This window comes from Cavia porcellus, unplaced genomic scaffold, assembly GCF_034190915.1.
Source record: "Cavia porcellus strain 051 isolate PalLab524CR breed Dunkin Hartley unplaced genomic scaffold, mCavPor4.1 scaffold_18, whole genome shotgun sequence".
Classification (NCBI taxonomy): domain Eukaryota; kingdom Metazoa; phylum Chordata; class Mammalia; order Rodentia; family Caviidae; genus Cavia; species Cavia porcellus.
The window spans coordinates 38,802,036-38,820,008 of record NW_026947501.1 but is presented as its reverse complement, the minus strand read 5'-3'; the positions used below and the strand labels follow the sequence as shown (position 1 = coordinate 38,820,008).

Below are 17,973 nucleotides of genomic sequence, written 5' to 3'. Positions count from 1 at the left end.
AAGAAATCAAAGACACAGCACACAGATGGCTGCCAGGATCTGGCTGGGGTGTGGGGGTAACAGGGAGTCAGTGGCTGTAGTAGGTAAAAAAAATTATTTGGGGGAAATGATTGTTTGTTTTGGAAAATGTTTTAAAAGTAGATAGATGTGGTGGCTATACAGCATTGTGAATGTATTATTTACCAGTGCACTGTACTATTTATTTATTTATTTTGGCTCTTTGAGACAGGGTCTCACTATGTAGCCCAGGCTGCCCTGAACCTGTGGCGATCCTCCGGCCTCAGCCTCCGGAGTGCTGGAATCATAGGTATGCACCACCATGCCCAGTTACACTGTACACTACTCTAAGGTTTATTTTGTAGAGAAAGATATCAGAGGAATAAAAGAACAAAACAAAAAACACAAACGCCATGTTCCTGCATGTATTATTCTTCTGTCGTTGGGACCGGTATTTTGCCGTCCTAATTGTAAAAGCTTTGTGTAGAAAATGTGCGTTCACGATCGGTTCGGTGTTCACTGTTTTCTAGTGAGTACTTTCGCTTCGATTTTTAAAAAATGCTTACTTTAAGTGAATTTCACCTCGACTTTTTAGAAACACTCTTGCGTGGTTTCCCGGGGCTCCGAGGCCCTGTACCTCTCCTGAGACCACCCTGGGAGCGGCCAGGGCCCCCTTCCTCCAGCGCCCCAGTCCCTCTGCGCTCCATACTCAGTTCAGCCACGCCGTCAGCAGTCAGTCAAGGACAGGAGTGGGCTGGAAAGGACACGGGACGAGGACGCTGGAGGCGACAGTGTCCTGCTCCCTTGCCTGTTTTAAACCTTGGGGACACTCATCCCCCCAAGCTCAGATGCACCTGCCCCGCGTCCTCGGCCACACAGGCGACCTCCGCAGGCCCCTACCCTGCAGACCCTCTGCCCTCTACCGCTGGACGGTTCACCCCAGCTCTGCACCCCTGCGGGCTCACCACCCAGCGCAGCCTGGATTTCCCGCAGGCTGCGGCGCAGCTCCCCACCTCCACCCCGCCGGCGCCCTCGGGGTGGGGGGCGCCCCAGCTTCCAGAACCCTACCACCGCGTCCCCACCCCCGGAGCCCGCGCCCCTCCGCCGGCGACCGTGGGACCTGCAGCGCCCCGGTGTCCCCAGCTGTCACCAGCCAGGCCACCCCGGGGCACCGGCGCGCTCTCCTCCTCATCCGGAAGCTGGGGTCGCGGTGGGCTCCGCCCGGGCCCCGGGGCCGCCGGGCAGAGGAGGGCGGGTCCTGTGCGCCCCGCCCGCCCCGGCCACCCCGCCCCTCCTCACCCAGCCCCGAGGCGCCGCGCGCCCGCCAGCGAAGGGTGACCCGGGCGCCGAGATGCAGCCGCGGCTGTGGCTCCTCGTGGCCGCGAAGCTCGCAGGTGAGGCCGGGGGGACTCGGGCGGCGGGGGCGCTGGGTGGGTGACGGACCGCGCGGGACCGAGCGAGCGGGAACTGGAGCAGCAGGCGTGTAGCCAGACCTCGGGAGGCTGAGACAGGAGCATCGCCGCGAACTGGAGACCAGCCTCAACCGCTTCTTGAGACTATTTGGAGGAAACAAATAATAGATAATGCAGAGACCAGAGGCCAGTGGCAGGCACACGGGGAGGTGATTGGGCAGGCTTGGTTCCCGAAAATGGAGAGGGAACTCCAGCGGGGGCCACTGCTCAGAAATCCGAGAGCCCCAGCACCAGGCCACCTCGGAAGGGGGCGAAGGGGAGGCAGGAAAAACAGAGAGGGAAGGAAGTGAAAAGGGGAGAGGAAATACCCAGGGCAGAAGAAACAGTGCCTTAATCCAGGGTGCCCACAGCTACGCGCCTCAGGAAGGCTCCCCCACCCTGGGTGAACCCCACACTGGGCCCCGCTTTGTTTTACTTCCGGGAAGCGTTGGTACTGCAGCCGGACACCAGGTCTCTGGTCAGCAGGGCGCTCTGGGCTGCTATGCAGCGTGGACCTTACAGAGAAGGAGGCCAGGGGAGGTCTCAGCCGGGAGGGGATGTGGACACAGCTCCTGGCTGGCCGCTGGGGAGCCGCTGCTGGGCTTCCTCGGACAGGCTTCCCGAATCCGGGTCTGCAGCTGCTCTGTGCCAGCAGGGCCCTCGAGAGCCAGGAGAGATGGTGGGTCTCGCCGGTTCACAGCTCCAAGCCAGGCACCCAGTCCACAGCTGGGTGAAACTGAGTCCGCTACACCCGCACCGTGTGACCTTGGGTGCCTTCTCACTCTTCCCGAGCCTCTGTTTCCTCCTGCGTAAGATGGTGTAAGACAGTTTGTATCCTGAGAGGTTTGGTGAGGACTGAATGGCACAATGCAGGCACCACGCCCGGCCCAGCTCCATGTATCAATGCTGCCCTCCTGGCTCCTATGAACTCCCCTGGAGGTCGGTGACCCAGGACGGTAGCCTTGGGGGAGAAAGGAGGAGGCCCAGCAGCGCTGCCAAATGGCACAGATCCCTTCTCAAGGTGAGGAGAGGATGGGTGGCTGGAGCTGTGGAATCACAAGCTTTGAGCCACATCCTAGGTCCCACTAGAAACTGAACCCAGGGCCTTAACTGAGCTGGGTGGGACACCAGGACAGGACAACATGCCGGCCGCCAGCTCAGGAAACACACCCCTGGCCTTCTTTATGCCTCTCTGCTCTGAGCCAAAAGAAAAGGCTGGCCAGGCACGTGGGGTTTGTTGGAGGCTGTGCATCCTTGGCAATATGGGTGACCCTTTCTGAGGCTTCTCTCAGAGGTTTCATTTGGGGCTGGGAGCAACTCCCAGTCCAAGCCTTGAGGCCCCTGAGCAGGGTTTACCTGTGTGCAGTGCCTTAGTTTGCAGTGTGATTTGCTAGGCCTCCTTTCATTTCCCTTCTTTCTTTCTCTTCCTTTTTCTTCAGTACTAGACACTGAACCCAGGGCCTTAATACCGAGCTGCAGCCCCAGCCCTCCCCGCCCGCCCGTCTGACCTTTTGTTTCCTGAGACCGGGTCTTGCTACATTGTTCGGTTGCCCAGGCTGGACTTGAACTTGCCACCCTCCTGCGTTCCCCTCCCAGAGGGCTGGGATCACCCGATGTCCTTTCATTTCTTTCAAAACAAGGGAAGCAGGGCATCACCCAGCTGCCCGCCTCTCCCAGCGAGGAGGCAGAGTCCCCATGACCTGACTGAGATCACTGGGGTGTAGAGTAGAGGGTGGGATCGAGGCCGGGCCTGTGACTCTTGTCCGGTTCTTCATGGCCAAGCCCCTGCCTGCGGGGAGCTTCCACCTTGCAGCCCTGCTCCCAGGGTAGCTGTCCTTCTGCTGGGGAGTGGGGACCCAGTGATCAAGGATGCACCGCATCCTGGGGTGGGGATTGATGGGCTCCAATTCTGCCTACCAGACACAGCCAGCTCCTTTTACGGGACAAGGTGACTGGTCCTCTTTTAGGTTGTCTAGACCAGCTGTGTGTCCTGCCTGGGACTCCAAGCCCTCTCTAGCTTGCCCTGGGTCTCGGTCAGCTGCTCCGAGCCCAGCCTGTGTGGAGTGGCAGCTCTGACAGGTGAAAAAAGGCAACCAGCTTTGGCTTCAGATGTTGGGTCCCAGAGTTTGAATCCCGGATCACTTCTTGGCTGCAAGTGGGAGTCTGAGCAAGTAACTTCAAGCCTGAGTTTTCTCGTCTGATTAATAGGCATAAAAATCTCCAAACCTGCTGGACATAGTGGACTCCTGGCAGTCCAGCACTCTGAGAGGCTGAGACAGAGGATTTTGAGTCCAAGCTCAGACTGGGCAATTTAACAACTCAGAACATGCCTCGAAATAAAAAAATAGGAAAAAGGCTAGGGATGGAGCTTAGTATAAAGACACTAAGTTCAGTATCACAGTATGTACCACAAAAAAAAGAAAGAAAAATCCAAAAGCCAGCTTGAGGCATGGCTGAGGTCATTTAAGCAAAGGGCAGGTGTCTAAGGGTGCACACACAAACACAAGCTGGACAGGGCAAGTCTTGCTCAGGGCCCCTGGGAGATGTGATGCATGAGCTCTGAGTCCCTATAACACCCCCCCCCCCCAGCCCTGCCACCAGCAGCTGGGAACCCTGCCGGTCCCTGACCCCCTCGGCTTCTGTTTGCAGCTCTCCGGGGCATCTGTGGCCTCCAGCAGAGCCCCCACTTCCTGATGCTCCAGACCAACCAATCGGCAACTATGACCTGCGAGAGTAAGACCAGCTCGATCAATGGCCGTCTCTACTGGCTGAGGCAGCGTGGGGCGCCCAGCCCGGACAGTCACCACGAGTTCCTGGCTTCTGGGGATTTCTCCAACAACATCGTCTATGGCAGGGGTATGACCTCAGAGATGCTCACTCTGTCTCGGCTTTCCACCCGCTTCACTCTCAGTCTCAAACACGTGAAGCCTGAGGACAGCGGCGTCTACTTCTGCATGACCATAGGGCACCCCGAGCTGACCTTCGGGATGGGAACCAACCTGAGTGTGGGTAAGCGCGGGGATCTATGCTAGAAATGGGCATAGAAAGCCAGGCGTGGTGGCTTATGCCTATCCCCCACCCCCCAGTACTCAGAAGGCTGAGGCGGGAGGATCGTCACGAGCTCCAGGTCAACCTGGGCTACATTTGACCAAAGCCCATCTCAACAAGAAACACAGTAAGAGCCTGTCTCAAAAAGCTTTTTTTTTTTCATGTTAAAGAAAAAATGAGCGTTGGCATCTACCGGGTGCCAGGTGCATACCCAGCACTGGGGCTGCTCTGCCGTCAGCACCTACAGTGTTGTTGCTGGAATAACAGGAAGAGGGTGCTGAGGGTCACCCAGCCACATACCTGCAAATGCTTTCCATGGCCATCTCAATGCCTGCACCTTCCCCAGCACGGAGTATGCTATGACTCCCATTTTATTTATTTAAATTATTGTTGGCAGTTTGGTTTTGGGTTGTTTTATTTTGTTTTGTTGAGAGAGTCTCACTACATAGTTCCGGCTGGCCTTGAACTCACTGTGTAGCCCAGGCTGACCTCCAACCTGTGGCGATCCTCCTGCCTCAGCCTCCCAAGCTGCTGGAATTATAAGTGTGCACCCCCATGCCCAGCTTCCTGTTTCATACTAAGTATTTGATGTGTATTTTATTCATCCAATGCACCCAATGTGTCCAGCCTGGCCACACCGCATGTGCACACCTGTGGCAGGTGGCTGCCACACTGCACAGTCGAGGGTAGGAAGAGCTTGTGGCAAAATCCCCCAGGCCACACTGGGCCATCGGGCTACAGCCCCTTCCCCAGCTTCACCCATGGTCGGGCCTCAAGCTGCACTTCTTCCCCATGTGGGGACGCTGAGCGGGCCAAAGGGAACCCAGAAATGAGACCACTCAGCATGGGGAAACTTTGGGACACCAGGGGCAGCGCTACAGTGAGGGAGACAGAAGGGAGAACAGTGGCTGTGTCTCCTCTCGGCAGTGCCAGGGCTCACATCGCATGGCATTGCATCGCATCGTGGGGCATGGGAATTGGGGGTCCCTCTGGGTAAGACCCCACTGGTTCTTGTACCAAAACTCAGGCCTTGGGGTGTGTGTTGAGTTTGCTGCTTTTTTGTCTTTAAAGCCCCACATCTTCCCTGGGACCCCACAGGGCAAGTCCGCAAATAAGCTTGGCTGGGTTTCCCCATCTTCTCCCCGCCTCGCCGCCCTGCCCAGCACTCACTCCTGGATTCCGTGTTCCCAAACCCCTATGGGCCCTGCACCTTGCTGGCACCTGTAACAGCACTGCACCTCCCCAGAGCCACCGCTCACAACCATCCCGTCTCCGGGCTGGGGATGGAGGTAGACGCACTGTCCCTTTTAAGAACAGAGAGGGAGTCAGGAGGAAGCAAGGGGACCTGACAACAGCTGAGATGCATTTATAATTGAGCACCAGGCTGGGCATGGTAAACCCACCCAGAATATATCTGAATATCCATAATCCCAGCACCCTGGGAGGCTGAGGCAGGAGAGTCACAAATTGGAGTCTATCTGGGCAAGTTAGTGACTTAGCAAGATCCTGTCTCATGGTTTTAAAAGGGCTGGAGTGGTCCTTGATGAGAAGGCTCTGGGTTCGATCCCCCATGGTGGGGAGAGGGACACAAAAACAAACAAATAAACCAGAATGCCCCACACCCCGTGAGCCCCACCAGACCTGAGCCACTGAGTCAAGGTGCTGAGAGCTGGCTTGCTGCTCCTGGAGGCCCATCCCTGAGCAGGGGAGAGACCGCCTGCTTCTCTCAGGATTAAATGAAGCAGCGAAGCTGGCCGCACACCTCTAACCCCAGCACTTGGGAGGCTGAGGAAGGAGGATCTCAGTGAGTTGGAGGCCAGCTTGGGCCACACAGTGAGACCCTCTCTCAAAAAAATAAAATGAAATAAATGAGGCAAGCAGAAGCATTCTGGGGCTGTGAGCAGCATTCGAGTGACCCCCCCTAGTGGGGACGGGCTCCCGGCACGCTCAGAGCCTTAGCTGGTGTCACCTGCCCCTCACCGTGGTTCCTCAGCTTCCCGATGGCCACCTCCCATGTGTAACCTCGTCAGAAATTTTTCACTAGGGGTACAGTGGAAAATGGGCAGCACCGGGTAGAAAAAGCCTTTGGGTTCAGATCCCAACTGTGAGTTGGGAGCTATTTCAACCCTCTGAGCCCAGCTCTCCTTGTGGATAAAACTGCAACGGCAGGGCCCGTGCCAGAAGTTGTCGAGGTCTGCAAGCTGAGGCTGAAGGGCTTGGCGCTGCCACCTCCCCACTGGGAGCTCAATATGTCTTCATTCTAGTTCCTTGGTTTTTCCCAGAAAGAGCCATGAAGCCAGCCAAGTCTACTCGAGACCATGGTGTCTCTCACCACCCCGAGACGGCTCTGGGGACAAGGGCAAGGTGTCTATCTTGGGTCTTGCTATGTAGTCCAGGCTGGTCTTAAATTCATTGAGTAGCCTGGGCTGGCCCCAAACATACAGCAGTCCTCCTGCCTCGGCCTCCCGAGCTGCTGGGATTATAGGCATGCACCCCTGCACCTGGCCAAAGCGTCCACTTAGGAAATGGAAGACGCCAGCCCGAGATGACCAGTGCGCTGCCTGCCTCTCCTGTCCCGGGGTTCTAGAGGTTCAGTTCTGCGTTTCTTCTCCCGCTGCTTTGCCAGAACTCATTTCTCGAGCTGTGTCCTTAGCTCGGCAAGGACTGCAGGGCGTGTGCTGTGCACCCACAGCTCACTCAGACCCCAGGGTGGGGATCCTTTTGCTCTGCATGCTGCACCCCTCACCTTCCCCAGCCCTCAGCATAGGACACTGGTTCAGGGCGACCGAAGGAGGGGGTGCCCAGGAAAGGAGAGGCCCTGCGTTCCAACCTTCTCACCTCTGCTCTGTACCTTTGAAATCCAAACCTGAGCCTGGAGGCCCCTCCAGCTCTATATCAGATGATCTTTTATTTTCAGTACTGGGACTGAACCCAGTACTCTTGTACACTCACACCACTCCTTTTAAACTTTGAGACAGGGTCTCCCTAAATCAGTGAATCACCTAGGTTGAGATCAAACTTGTGATCCTCCTGCCTCAGCCTCCTTAGTGCTGGTTAATGGGCTTGCACCCACTTGTTTCCCCAAGAAAGTTCTGGGTGGTAAGTTTTTAAGGACACCTGAAAAGGGAAACAGCCCGTCTGGCACCCTGCATGGTACTGCAGCGAAGAAAGAGCTCTCCCAGGGGCTGGGGATTTAGCTCAGTGGCATAAGCACCTGCCTTGCAAGCAGGCAGTTGTGAGTTCGGTCCCCAATACCGATAAAAAGAGAAAATGACCAAAAAAAAAAAAAAAGAAAGAAAGAAAGAGCTCCCCCTCTTCTTCTTTTTGGGTTCCTCCTTGGGTATGGCAGGTGGCATGAGGGCTGGGAATCTGGTGGTCAAGGGAACGATGGGTCTCAGGACCATGGCACCAGGGTGGAAGGTGCAGTTGGTGGCTAACCTGGGGCTTAGATGTGCATCTGCTCTTCCTACAGTTGATGTCCTGCCCACCACGGCCCAGCCCACCACGAAGACGACTCCCAAGAAGAAAAAGTGTCAGCCCCCCAGTCCAGGGCCCCAGAAAGGTGAGTTCCTGCTCCTTCTGAATGTGCTGGTTCAGTGCGGAGTCTGTAGCCCGTTCCTCCAGCACCATGCTGGGATCAGAAGGGACACATCACAGGCCACTAGGGTCAGATTTGCAAGTCATCACAGAGCAAATCTTGGAGGAGGATCCATCCATCAAAACGCCTGAGCACGGTGATTCACAGCAGCTTGTCCTAACAGCTGAAAAGTAGAAATCAGAAGCCACCGATGACTCATGAATGGATCAAGGAAATGTGCGATCCATAACAGTACAGCTGTGTTACTTGGCCATAACAGAGAATAAAGCACTAGAAAACATTAAAGCTTGGTTGAACCTGTGGACTGTTATGCAGTGAAAGAGGCCAGTCACAGATAATATCGTATGAAGCTGAGAATGGTGAGGCACACCTGTAATCCCAACCCTGGGAGGCTGAGGCAGGAGGACTGCAAGATCAGCCTCCCACCTGGACATCAGTTTAGTAAGATCCCATCTCAAAATAATTCCTTTTAAATAAGGAAGAGGGACATAGCTCAGTGGGAAGGCTCTGGGTTGACTTCCCAGTACTGCAAGAAAAAGATGCTGCATGATTCCGTGGACATGAAATGTTCAGAGTAGAAGCTTCCATAGAGACCGAAAGCAGATGAGTGGCTGCCTGGCCAGAAGGGATACTGGGGAGGGATGAAAGTGACCCTGGTTGCTCCAGGGGTATTTCCGGAGTGGTATAAATATTCTAAAGTTAGATTGTGGTGATGGTTCCACATTGTTAGGATGATACTAAAAACCATGACAGTGTATGCTCCAAACAGGTAGACTTTATTATATGCAAATCTATCTCAGTACAGCTGGTAATAAACAAAAAAAATCAACCCAAAGGAGCAGTGCTTTACATTTTTCCAGTGCTGCTGCCTCCCAGAACTTGTGGCAAACAGGACGGGGTCCCTAGACATTTGCCAAGGAGCTCGAAGACCTGCCCCCTGCACTGTAAGCACCCGGGTAGGGTGGGCACATACACGCACACCCATGCACACATGTGTACACGGACACGTATTTCCCTTGAGCTCACCAGCTCCGATGTGTTTCTGGAAAAACACTGACTTCAACCCCCGCAAGGCTACTTGTGACAAACAGAAAGTACCATTCGCTGCTCCCCAGAGAAGAAACCACAGGCAGCAGCCCCGGGCCTGCCTTGTGCCACTCGGTGGCTGAGTCTTCAAATGTAAGAGACCAGGAAGCATCTGGGAGGGTACCCCCCAGGACCTGGGCGATGAGGATGAGAGGCTGCCACAGGAGGTCATGGCAAACAGGAGGCTGGGAAGCACTTGGGAGGCTGCGGCAGGATTGAACCTTTAAGCCCAGTTTGGGCAACTCAGTGAGACCCTGCCTCAAAATAAAATATAAAAAATGTCTGGGCATGTAGCTTAATGCTTAGTGGTTCAATCCCCAGGACAAGGAGAGACAGAGAGAGACACACATAGAGAGAAAATTAGAGCCAATGAACAGAAAAGCAAAGTGACCTTGTTTTATAACATATTATGACCCAACAACTTGACCTGAAGGTTTGCAGGCAGGCTACAATTGTGTGTGTGTATGTGTGTGTGTGTGTGTGTGTGTGTGAGTGAGAGAGAGAGAGAGAGAGAGAAAGAGAGAGACATGGTCTCGCCTTAAACTCACTTTGTAGCTCAGGTTGGTCTCCAACTCTCAGCAATCCTCCTGCCTCAGCCTTCTGAGTGCTGGGATTACAGGCGTGTGCTACCACACCCAGCTATGCTACAATTTAAAAAGATATAAAATACAAATACAGTCAGGTCATCAAGATGAGGCTGCAGGAGAAGCTAGTGAAATCAGTTAGAATAAAGGACCTGCAGTGCTCTCGACGGCCTCCAGCTCCATCCTGGCCTCTCCTTGGAAGGAGGGGTCCCTGCTGCCCCGTGGCCATTGCTATCATCTTCTGAATTTTGTGGAGTGATAATTTGCATAGCATAAACTCTGCCCATTCTCAGGATAGAGCCTCAGTGAGCTTTAGTGAATGCATAGTTCATGTGGCCATCACCACAATGTAGGTTTAGGACACCCTGTCGCCAGCATGTCTGCAGCTGGCCTCCATCCCCACCCCAGCCTCAGCCACCACAAACCCCCGATCCTCGGGTCATTCAAGCTGGAGGAACTCAGAGACAGTGAGCGGAGCCAGGCAGAGCACCTTTGAGCCTCAATGTTTATGAACTGCAAAGTGAGAGAGAAAAAATAGCGGTAAGACCTTCCTTCCTTCCTCTCAAGATGAAAGTCTGCAGCCAGTGGTCCTGGGCTCATCAGGAGGACTCCGTGAAACACTCTGTCTCCCTCCTGAGCGTCTGAAATGCTTTTTCCAGACTGTAGCCTCATCCCTGGCTCTGCACCTCAGCTGCCCAGTGGGCGCTCACAGGAGCCTGCAGACCAGAGGGCGAGGATCAGGGCGCTGAGAATGTAAACCCTGCCGCTTGTTAGCATGCAAGTGGGCAAAGGAGCAGGAGAAACAGCACACAGGTGCCAATGCGTGCAGTAGGCCGAGCCTCACGCACGATCAGAGGATGGAAGCAAAACACATACATGCACGCGCGCACACACACACACACACACACACACACACCTGCAGACTGGGAAAACTAAAAAGCGGGTGATATTCAGGGCCTGTGTTAAGGGGTGCGGTGCACTGGCAGGAGTGGAAATCGGTGCTCTCTTTTTGGGAGGCACTGGCCAGTGTCTGTTACAATCTGAAGCGCACAAAGCTATGGCTGGACAGTTCTGTTTTCAGTATCTGCCTCTGCATGTACTGGACTCCCACTGAGCCCAACAAAACTCAGCTATATCCGTATATGTGAAAACTCAAAAATTTAGTATCTGCCACTGGAAGGCACTCTCGTATGGGAAGACACCATGATGTTCCCTGTTCTCTGAAGGGTTGTCTGGTTTTGGTTTTTGTTTTTAATTTTGTAAGACAGGGTCTCCCTGCATAGTTTAGGCTGGCCTTGAACTCTTGACAATCCTCCTGCCTCCGCCTCCTACTTGCTGGAATGGTAGGCATGTGGCATCACACCCAGCAAATTCTTACGATTTTTATTTTTCAATTTTTATAAGTACATGTTTGCAGTAGGCAATGATTACATTCATAGTAGGGAGCTGATACAGGTACATAATATATCTTAGCTCCTTTTATGTCACCTTTCTCTCCCACCTACCCCCTCCATCTCTTGCAGTTTTTGTAAAATTTAAATAAATTTTTTAATAAGTAGTTAAAAGAATATTTCATTGTCCACCTCCTTGGAATACAAATAACTTCTGAGCTTAATTAATTTTTTAAAATTTGGATGTGAGACATGATTTTTTTTTTGCATAAAATTGTCTCCCTGATGTCTAAAGTGCCCACGAGAAGGCCTGAGAAGGATATTCACAGCAGCACAGGGCTATGAATTAACAGGGTGCATGTGTGAGTGGGTGTCTGAGCAGCCGTGCCCCTAAAAAGAAGCCAGGGTCTCACATTGGAGGAGCACTATTGCTGTGGCCCGCAAAATACGAAGGTCGCACAGGTGTTTCGGCTCCCTGGCAGAGTACAGCTCGGGACAGCTGCACACTTGGCTGTCTGCGTAACCAAAGTTCCTGTCCTGCCAGGTGTGGTGGTAAACACTTACAATCCCAGCCCTTGGGAGGCTGAGGCAGGAGGATCACTATGAGCTTGTGACCAGTCTGGGCTATATAGTGAGACTCTGTCTAAAAAAACTGACCATGCCTGGCAGGAAAGAACTTTGATTACAAAGACATCCAGGTAGGCAGCCATATCCAGCCACACTCTGCTAGGGAACCACCGGCCACAGCACTTTGAAGTCCCCAAGACTAACAGCCCAGAAGCCTGAAACTCCTTGGCTGCACTGTCAGCTTTTACCTGCCCCAAGCTATGGGCATCAAGAAAAGCCACAGAACCCAGGCATGGTGGCACACACCTGTAATCCCAGCATTCAGGAGGCTGAGGCAGGAGGATCACCTGACGTCTGAGATCAGCCTAGAGTACACAGTGAAACCCTGTCTCAAAAAAGATAAAAAAGAAAAGAAAAAAAGACACGTTATAGGGAACAGAGTGGGCAAAATATGGTGGCAAGGGAGGAAATGCAGCCAAATGCCCCTGGCGGTGCCCTGGGTGGCCCCTCCCTCAGGACCCGCCCTGCTGTGTCCGTCACTGTATCTCACATGTTCAGCCTCAAGCACGTGTCACGGGTGTGTCTTCCAGGCCTGCACTGCAGCCTCGTCACCCTGGGCCTTCTGGTGGCCAGTGCCCTGCTCCTGCTGCTGTCCCTGGTTGTGGCTGTGCATCTGTACTGTGAGTTGTCCCTCCCTGTGCCACCTCGGTGGCCCCATCTGCTGTCCTAGGTGTTCGTAGGGCTGCTCTCTTCTCTAGGAGAGCGCAGTGGGTGACGACAGCCTGCTCCAAGCCTGTCCCCCCCAACCAGAGATAGTCTGGAAGTGATTTTATGTGGGTTTGGGGTTGGTGGGAGGTGTTGGGAACTGAGCTCAGAGTCTCGCACATGCTAATAACACTGCTGTACACCTGAGTGACACCCTGGGCCTGGAAGTGATTCCCAGCCCAAAACCCAGCTGCCCCAATCAGAGACCACAGTCTCTGCCTCTGGACAAAGCTGCTCCCCCCTCCCCCCCGCCCGCGCAGTAATGACCTGGCCTCAAGATCAGCCCACGAGGCTTCCCCCAGGTGGGGTGTGGTAGGGTGCACCCCATCCAGAGTGCAGCCCACAGTGTGTGCCAGGGGAGCTGGAAGTCACCACGCAGGCTGAGCTCAGGCCAGACGCCCGGGGGAGATTGCCGGGGTGAGCAGTGTCCCCATAGCTCCCAGACAGTCTCCAGAGAGACACCTCCTGCCATGGCTTCCAGGATAGGAAGCAGGCAGAGGGGACACCCAGGCCCTGGCTCTTCTGCCCATCCATACCACCTGAGCAACAAGCCCTCTCTGGCCCCTGTACAAATGGGGAGGGAGCCCACAGGGCCATGAACCAGGTCAGCGGCTCTTAACTTTTAGGGGTCCCAGGCCCTTTTGGGCCTATGGTGACCACTGAGGACCCTGCCCTCAGAGAGATGAACCCGTGCACATGCACTGTTTTGCATACAAGCCCCCCACCGGTGTCTGTGTACCCAGTTATAAGAACACCATTAAACACCATTAAAGTTCAAGGATCTCAGTTTTTCCAAGGACCTCATTCGTGAAAGAACTAAAAATTGTTAATTTATTACCGCTAACTGCAACTAGCTGTGTTTATTTAGTGTATTATGGATGTCATTGGTTGCATTTTAAAGATGAAAAATAACAAAAGATGCAATTAAAATGTAAGCAGAGCAGACATGATGGCACAATTCTGTGAATCCAGCATTCTGGGAAGCTGAGGCAGGAGGATCTCAAGCTCAGCCTGGGGCCACTGAATAATTTAGCCAGATCCTGTCTCAAAATAAAAAATGAAAAAGGGCTCTGGATGTAACTCATTGCTAAGGCCTTGGGTTCAATCTCAAGCCCTGCAAACCAGCAAATGGGGAAAAAAAAATGTAAGTGGATAGCTGATGTTTCCTTCCAGTGTCCCAGTGGAAAATCTCATCCCTCCTGGGCACTCTTGCCCTGTTTTGAGCTTCCCGCTTCCCCTCAGCCTGCTGTGAGGAGGAGAGCGAGCTTAACGACAGACCCTGGTAACTGTGTCAGGTTTCCTGCTTCACCGCTTCCTAGTCCCATGAGTTTGAGTGAGTGGCTCAGAAGCTCCTGTGTGTCTCAGTTTCCCCAAGTGTGGAATGGACATAGCAGTAATTCCCCAATCACAGGTTTACAGTGCGAGGGAAGGGATAAAATGTGGGAAGTATCTGGGGCAGAGCCTAGCCTGGGGAGAAGTCTGCCGTAGCAGCAGAGCCCCCCACCACCAGACCTCTTCCCTGTGTGCCCCTGTCCTGGCCCTGTGCCGGGGTCCCCTGCACTGACAGTGCCCTTGTTCTGCTCTTCCAGGTCTGCGGAGGAGAGCGCGGCTTCGCTTCATCAAACAGTGAGTTCTGTCTTTCCTGAGTGACAGGGGTTTCAGGGCCCCTGCTGCTGCGTGCAGCCTCAGATGTCACCTTCATAAAGCCATCGGGTGACAGGGTTCAGGGAAAGAGCTGACTTAAACAAAATGCTGGGTAATCACTTGGCAAACACATTTGGTGTAAATTGAGATTCTGTGCTCAGCTGTGCTACTCACAGCTGTCAGCCTGCAACACACAGAGCACCAGGTCCTCTGCGACCCACAGCTTCATGCATCTGGGTTGCAGGGAGGTCGCCACCCCCACTTTACAGAGCCATGGAGCCAGGCCTGTCCTTTACCAGGAGCCATCAGCATCCTGTCTGTTGCTTCCTACCCCTCCTGGGCCCCAAGGGGGCTGGCAGACTGAGGCTTAAAGCCCCTCCCCGCCAGCCCCCAGCAGAAGCACAGGCTGCCAGAGGCCAGAGGCTACAATGCTCCTGCCTTCCAGGGTTAGGCCCCAGGTCCTGGCTGTCCCGGTGTTCTTGGATTTGCTTTTCTTCAGCAGTGCAGACTTTGATATCTGCTTCCCTGACTAACATGTCTGATCCTCAGAACACACCACCCTCAGCCCCAGCTCCACTCCAGCCAGATGCGGTGGTGCACACCTATAATCCCAGCACTCCAAGGCTGAGGCAGGAGAATGGCCAAGATTTTGAGGCCAGCTTGAGCTACATAGTGAATTCAAGGCCAGCCTGCACGTCTTCATAGCAGGACTCCATCTCTAGAAAATGAAAACACCCCCAGCCATGTGGAAACATGTGAGGGGATGACAGAATAGCATCTTAATGAAAGGGTGCGACAGGGCCTGGTGTCAAGGGTTCTGGCTCCAGCAAGGGGCAGTTTTGGCTTTGAATTCTGATCACGTGACTGGGTGCATGATGTCACCTCTCTGAGCCTCCAATTTTGCATCCATAAAGTAAGGTGACAGTACCAACCTCCTGGCTTTTGCAAAGACTTTGAGAACGCTGTAGAGCCTGTGGCCCCATCCTGTGGAGTCAAAGCTCAGACTTGCATAGAGCCAAGTCAATTCAACTCTAGGAGTCCAACCATTAAGAAACAAAATGTGAGGGGCTGGGGATTTAGCTGAGCTGCATAAGCACCTGCTTCACAAGCGCGCAGTCATGAGTTTGATCCCTGGGACCGATAAAAAAAAAAAAAAAGAAAGAAACAAAATGTGCTTTTAAGTCCCGTGAAGTTGTAGTTTCTGTATTAACTGTCTTTATCCGATGCTGGATTACACTGCGTTTCTACAGAGGGTTGTTGAAGATGCTTGCTGTACGCCAGGGGCGATTTGCAATGATTAATTCATGGTGTGCAGTTTCGACCTCCTGGGTTGATTTAGAAACTGCCCCCTACCTAACAGATAATGAGAGGTAACTGTCTAAGGCTAGGCCCTCAGGAACTGCCATCCAGAGTCTTCCCCTGGTGACTTTTCCTGGAGAGCAAGCCTCACTCTGGGCATCCCCTGAGATCTGTGCCATGAGCCTTTTCATCTTAACTGGTCCCTCACTGATTTGACACCAGTTTGGGGATGTTTGCCTCAGAGAAATGAACCTGTGCAAGTGCACAGTTTTGCATAGGATCCCACAAGAGACCCCTGTCCTGAGAACACCATTAAAGTGTAAAGTTCAAGGGTCTAATCTTCCTAAGGACCTTGATCGTGAAAGAACTAAAAATTGTCACCACTAAGCACAGTGAGCTATTTCGTATATTATGGATGTTATTGGTTGCATTTTAATGATAAAAAATAATAAAGGCTGAGATAAAAATGTAAGGAGAGCAGACATAATGACACGGGATTGCAACCCCAGCACTCTGAAAAGCTGAGGCAGGAAGATGGAAAGTTCAAGTTCAGTCTGGGAAACTTAGCCACTTAACCAGATCCTGTTTCAAGATAAAAAATGAAAAAAAGCTCCAGATGTAGCTCTGAGCAAATGGTGTTGGGTTTATTCCCCAGCAATGAAAATAAACAAGCAAAAACAATAATAAGCAGACCTGCTGATGTTCCTTCCCATGTCCCCATGGGCAGTCTCCTGCCTGATCCCGAGTTCAGCAAGCTGCAATTTGAGGTAACTGCTCCCGGCCTCTAGCTGTCCAGAGAACACCTCCCCATCAGCAGCCCAGTCCTCCTCGGTACCTTACTGTGCGTCTCTGGACAGCTTGTTTTGGTCCTGCTGAAAGCAACACTATTCGAAGCTTGAGTCCTTTGGACTACTTTGTTGTTGGAGAGGGGATTTTTTTTTCTCTTCTTTTTTTTGAGACAGGGTCTCGCTATGCAGTTCAGGCTGGTCTTGAGCTCACTTTGTAGCCCAGGCTGGTCTCGAACTCAAAACAATCCTGCCTCAGCCTCCCAAGTGCTGGGATTACAGGTGTGAGCCACCACGCCCAGCTTTCTTTTCTTTTCTTTTAGCTTTTTTTTTTTTTTAATGACTAACATGGGTCCTAAACATGCTCACATAAAAGTCTTAGCCTTAGGCATCCTCTTTTGCCTTTGCCTCCGTTACAGGAAATGCAGTATCAGTTGGCCTGGAAACAGGTGGTCTCACAGCTCACTGTTGATTCCAGGTTCTACAAATGAGCAGAGACAGTGCTTTTGGTGGCCCGCTACCAAAAGTCACAGGTCGGGAATGAGCAACATCTGGACAAAGGAGAAAGAAAGGGACACACTCAAGGGTGGAAATTTCACTGCCGTGCGCAAGCTGCCTGCTTCTAACTGCTGCAAGTTCTTTCTGGGGGCCTCGCGTTGGAGCCCTGGGGTTTCAACGCTGAGAGTCCTAGTGAGAAGGCTCCAGAGCCCCAGGGCTCCCCACAAAGCGTGCTGCAGGACTAGGAATCTGCACCAAAGATACCACCTTCGGCTCCTGTGCTCCTCCCAGGCTGGGCTGGGACTTGGCGTTGGCCATGCAGCCACCATCTTTGCTTTGCTCTAGTGTGGCAGGGACATTGGCCCCTGGATCTGTTATGGGATGGAGCTGGTGTGACAGCCTCCCCAAGAGGCTGCTTGTGACTAAGGCTTCCAGAGAGAAAATTCCCAGCAACGGGGGAGGCTTCCTCTGGAGCTGGGAAGCCGTGGGCTAGGGAAGGAATTTTACTCCATGCCCTGTCTACTCTCACTCTCTGTCCTTTTAGGAAAATACTTCATTTGTCAAAAATAAAGTCTTGTTTTAAAGATGCAAGTGACTTCTGTGACATAAAAGAGATAAAAAGCTCACCCATAGCAAAGATATTGATGCTCAGTGGGAAAGACACAAGGACAAAATTTATAGGTCCCCCTTTTGTATCTGAGATCCTTAGTCACCCCCACAAGATGCTGCAGATCACACTGCGGGGTGGGGAGGCTGGAGGACTTAGGAAGCACTTGAGGGACCCCACCGGCAGGCCATGATGGCCTAGGGTGCTCCTCTAGATTACTTCTGGGGCTGGGTCCAGGGACTCCTAGCCTCCCAGCAGCCTTGCACCAAAGAGAGCCAAGACTTCAGGGCCTCTGTCCATCCAGTTGTTATCAGCTGTCAGTCTCTGCGGTCAAAAAAGGAACAGGCAAGGAGAAAACACTGAGCCGGGGCAGGGAGTAAGAGAACCCTACCATCTCAAAAGGCCCCCAGGTCTCATCTTAGCCCTCCCCTGAGTACCAGCAGCCGAAGAGCTACTGAGCCCCAAATTAGTGCAGGCTGAGCTGAATTTGCAGAAGCCCCAGCCTGAGGAGATCAGAGCCTGTTTGCTTTTTCTGGCAGTCCGGAGAAGGGCACTGGCAAAGTTGGTGTGTTCAGAGGCCTCCAGCAAGCATGGAGTATAAAACCATTCTAGGGAGCAGAGGAGGAAAAGGGACTCTGGGTAGCGGCAGTGGC

At 53.2% G+C, this 17,973-nt stretch overlaps 1 protein-coding gene across 3 annotated transcripts; it reads left to right on the top strand.

Annotated features, from left to right (window-relative positions):
* Positions 1-1,255: 1,255 nt before the first annotated feature.
* Positions 1,256-17,304, top strand: Cd8b (CD8 subunit beta). 3 transcript variants are annotated; one of them, XM_063229332.1, is made up of 6 exons: positions 1,256-1,391; positions 4,098-4,304; positions 7,969-8,058; positions 12,313-12,402; positions 14,077-14,113; positions 16,635-17,304. In XM_063229332.1, the coding sequence occupies exons 1-6, from the start codon at positions 1,349-1,351 to the stop codon at positions 17,056-17,058; spliced, it is 891 nt and encodes a 296-aa protein (XP_063085402.1). In that variant the 5' UTR covers positions 1,256-1,348; the 3' UTR covers positions 17,059-17,304.
* Positions 17,305-17,973: the final 669 nt, after the last annotated feature.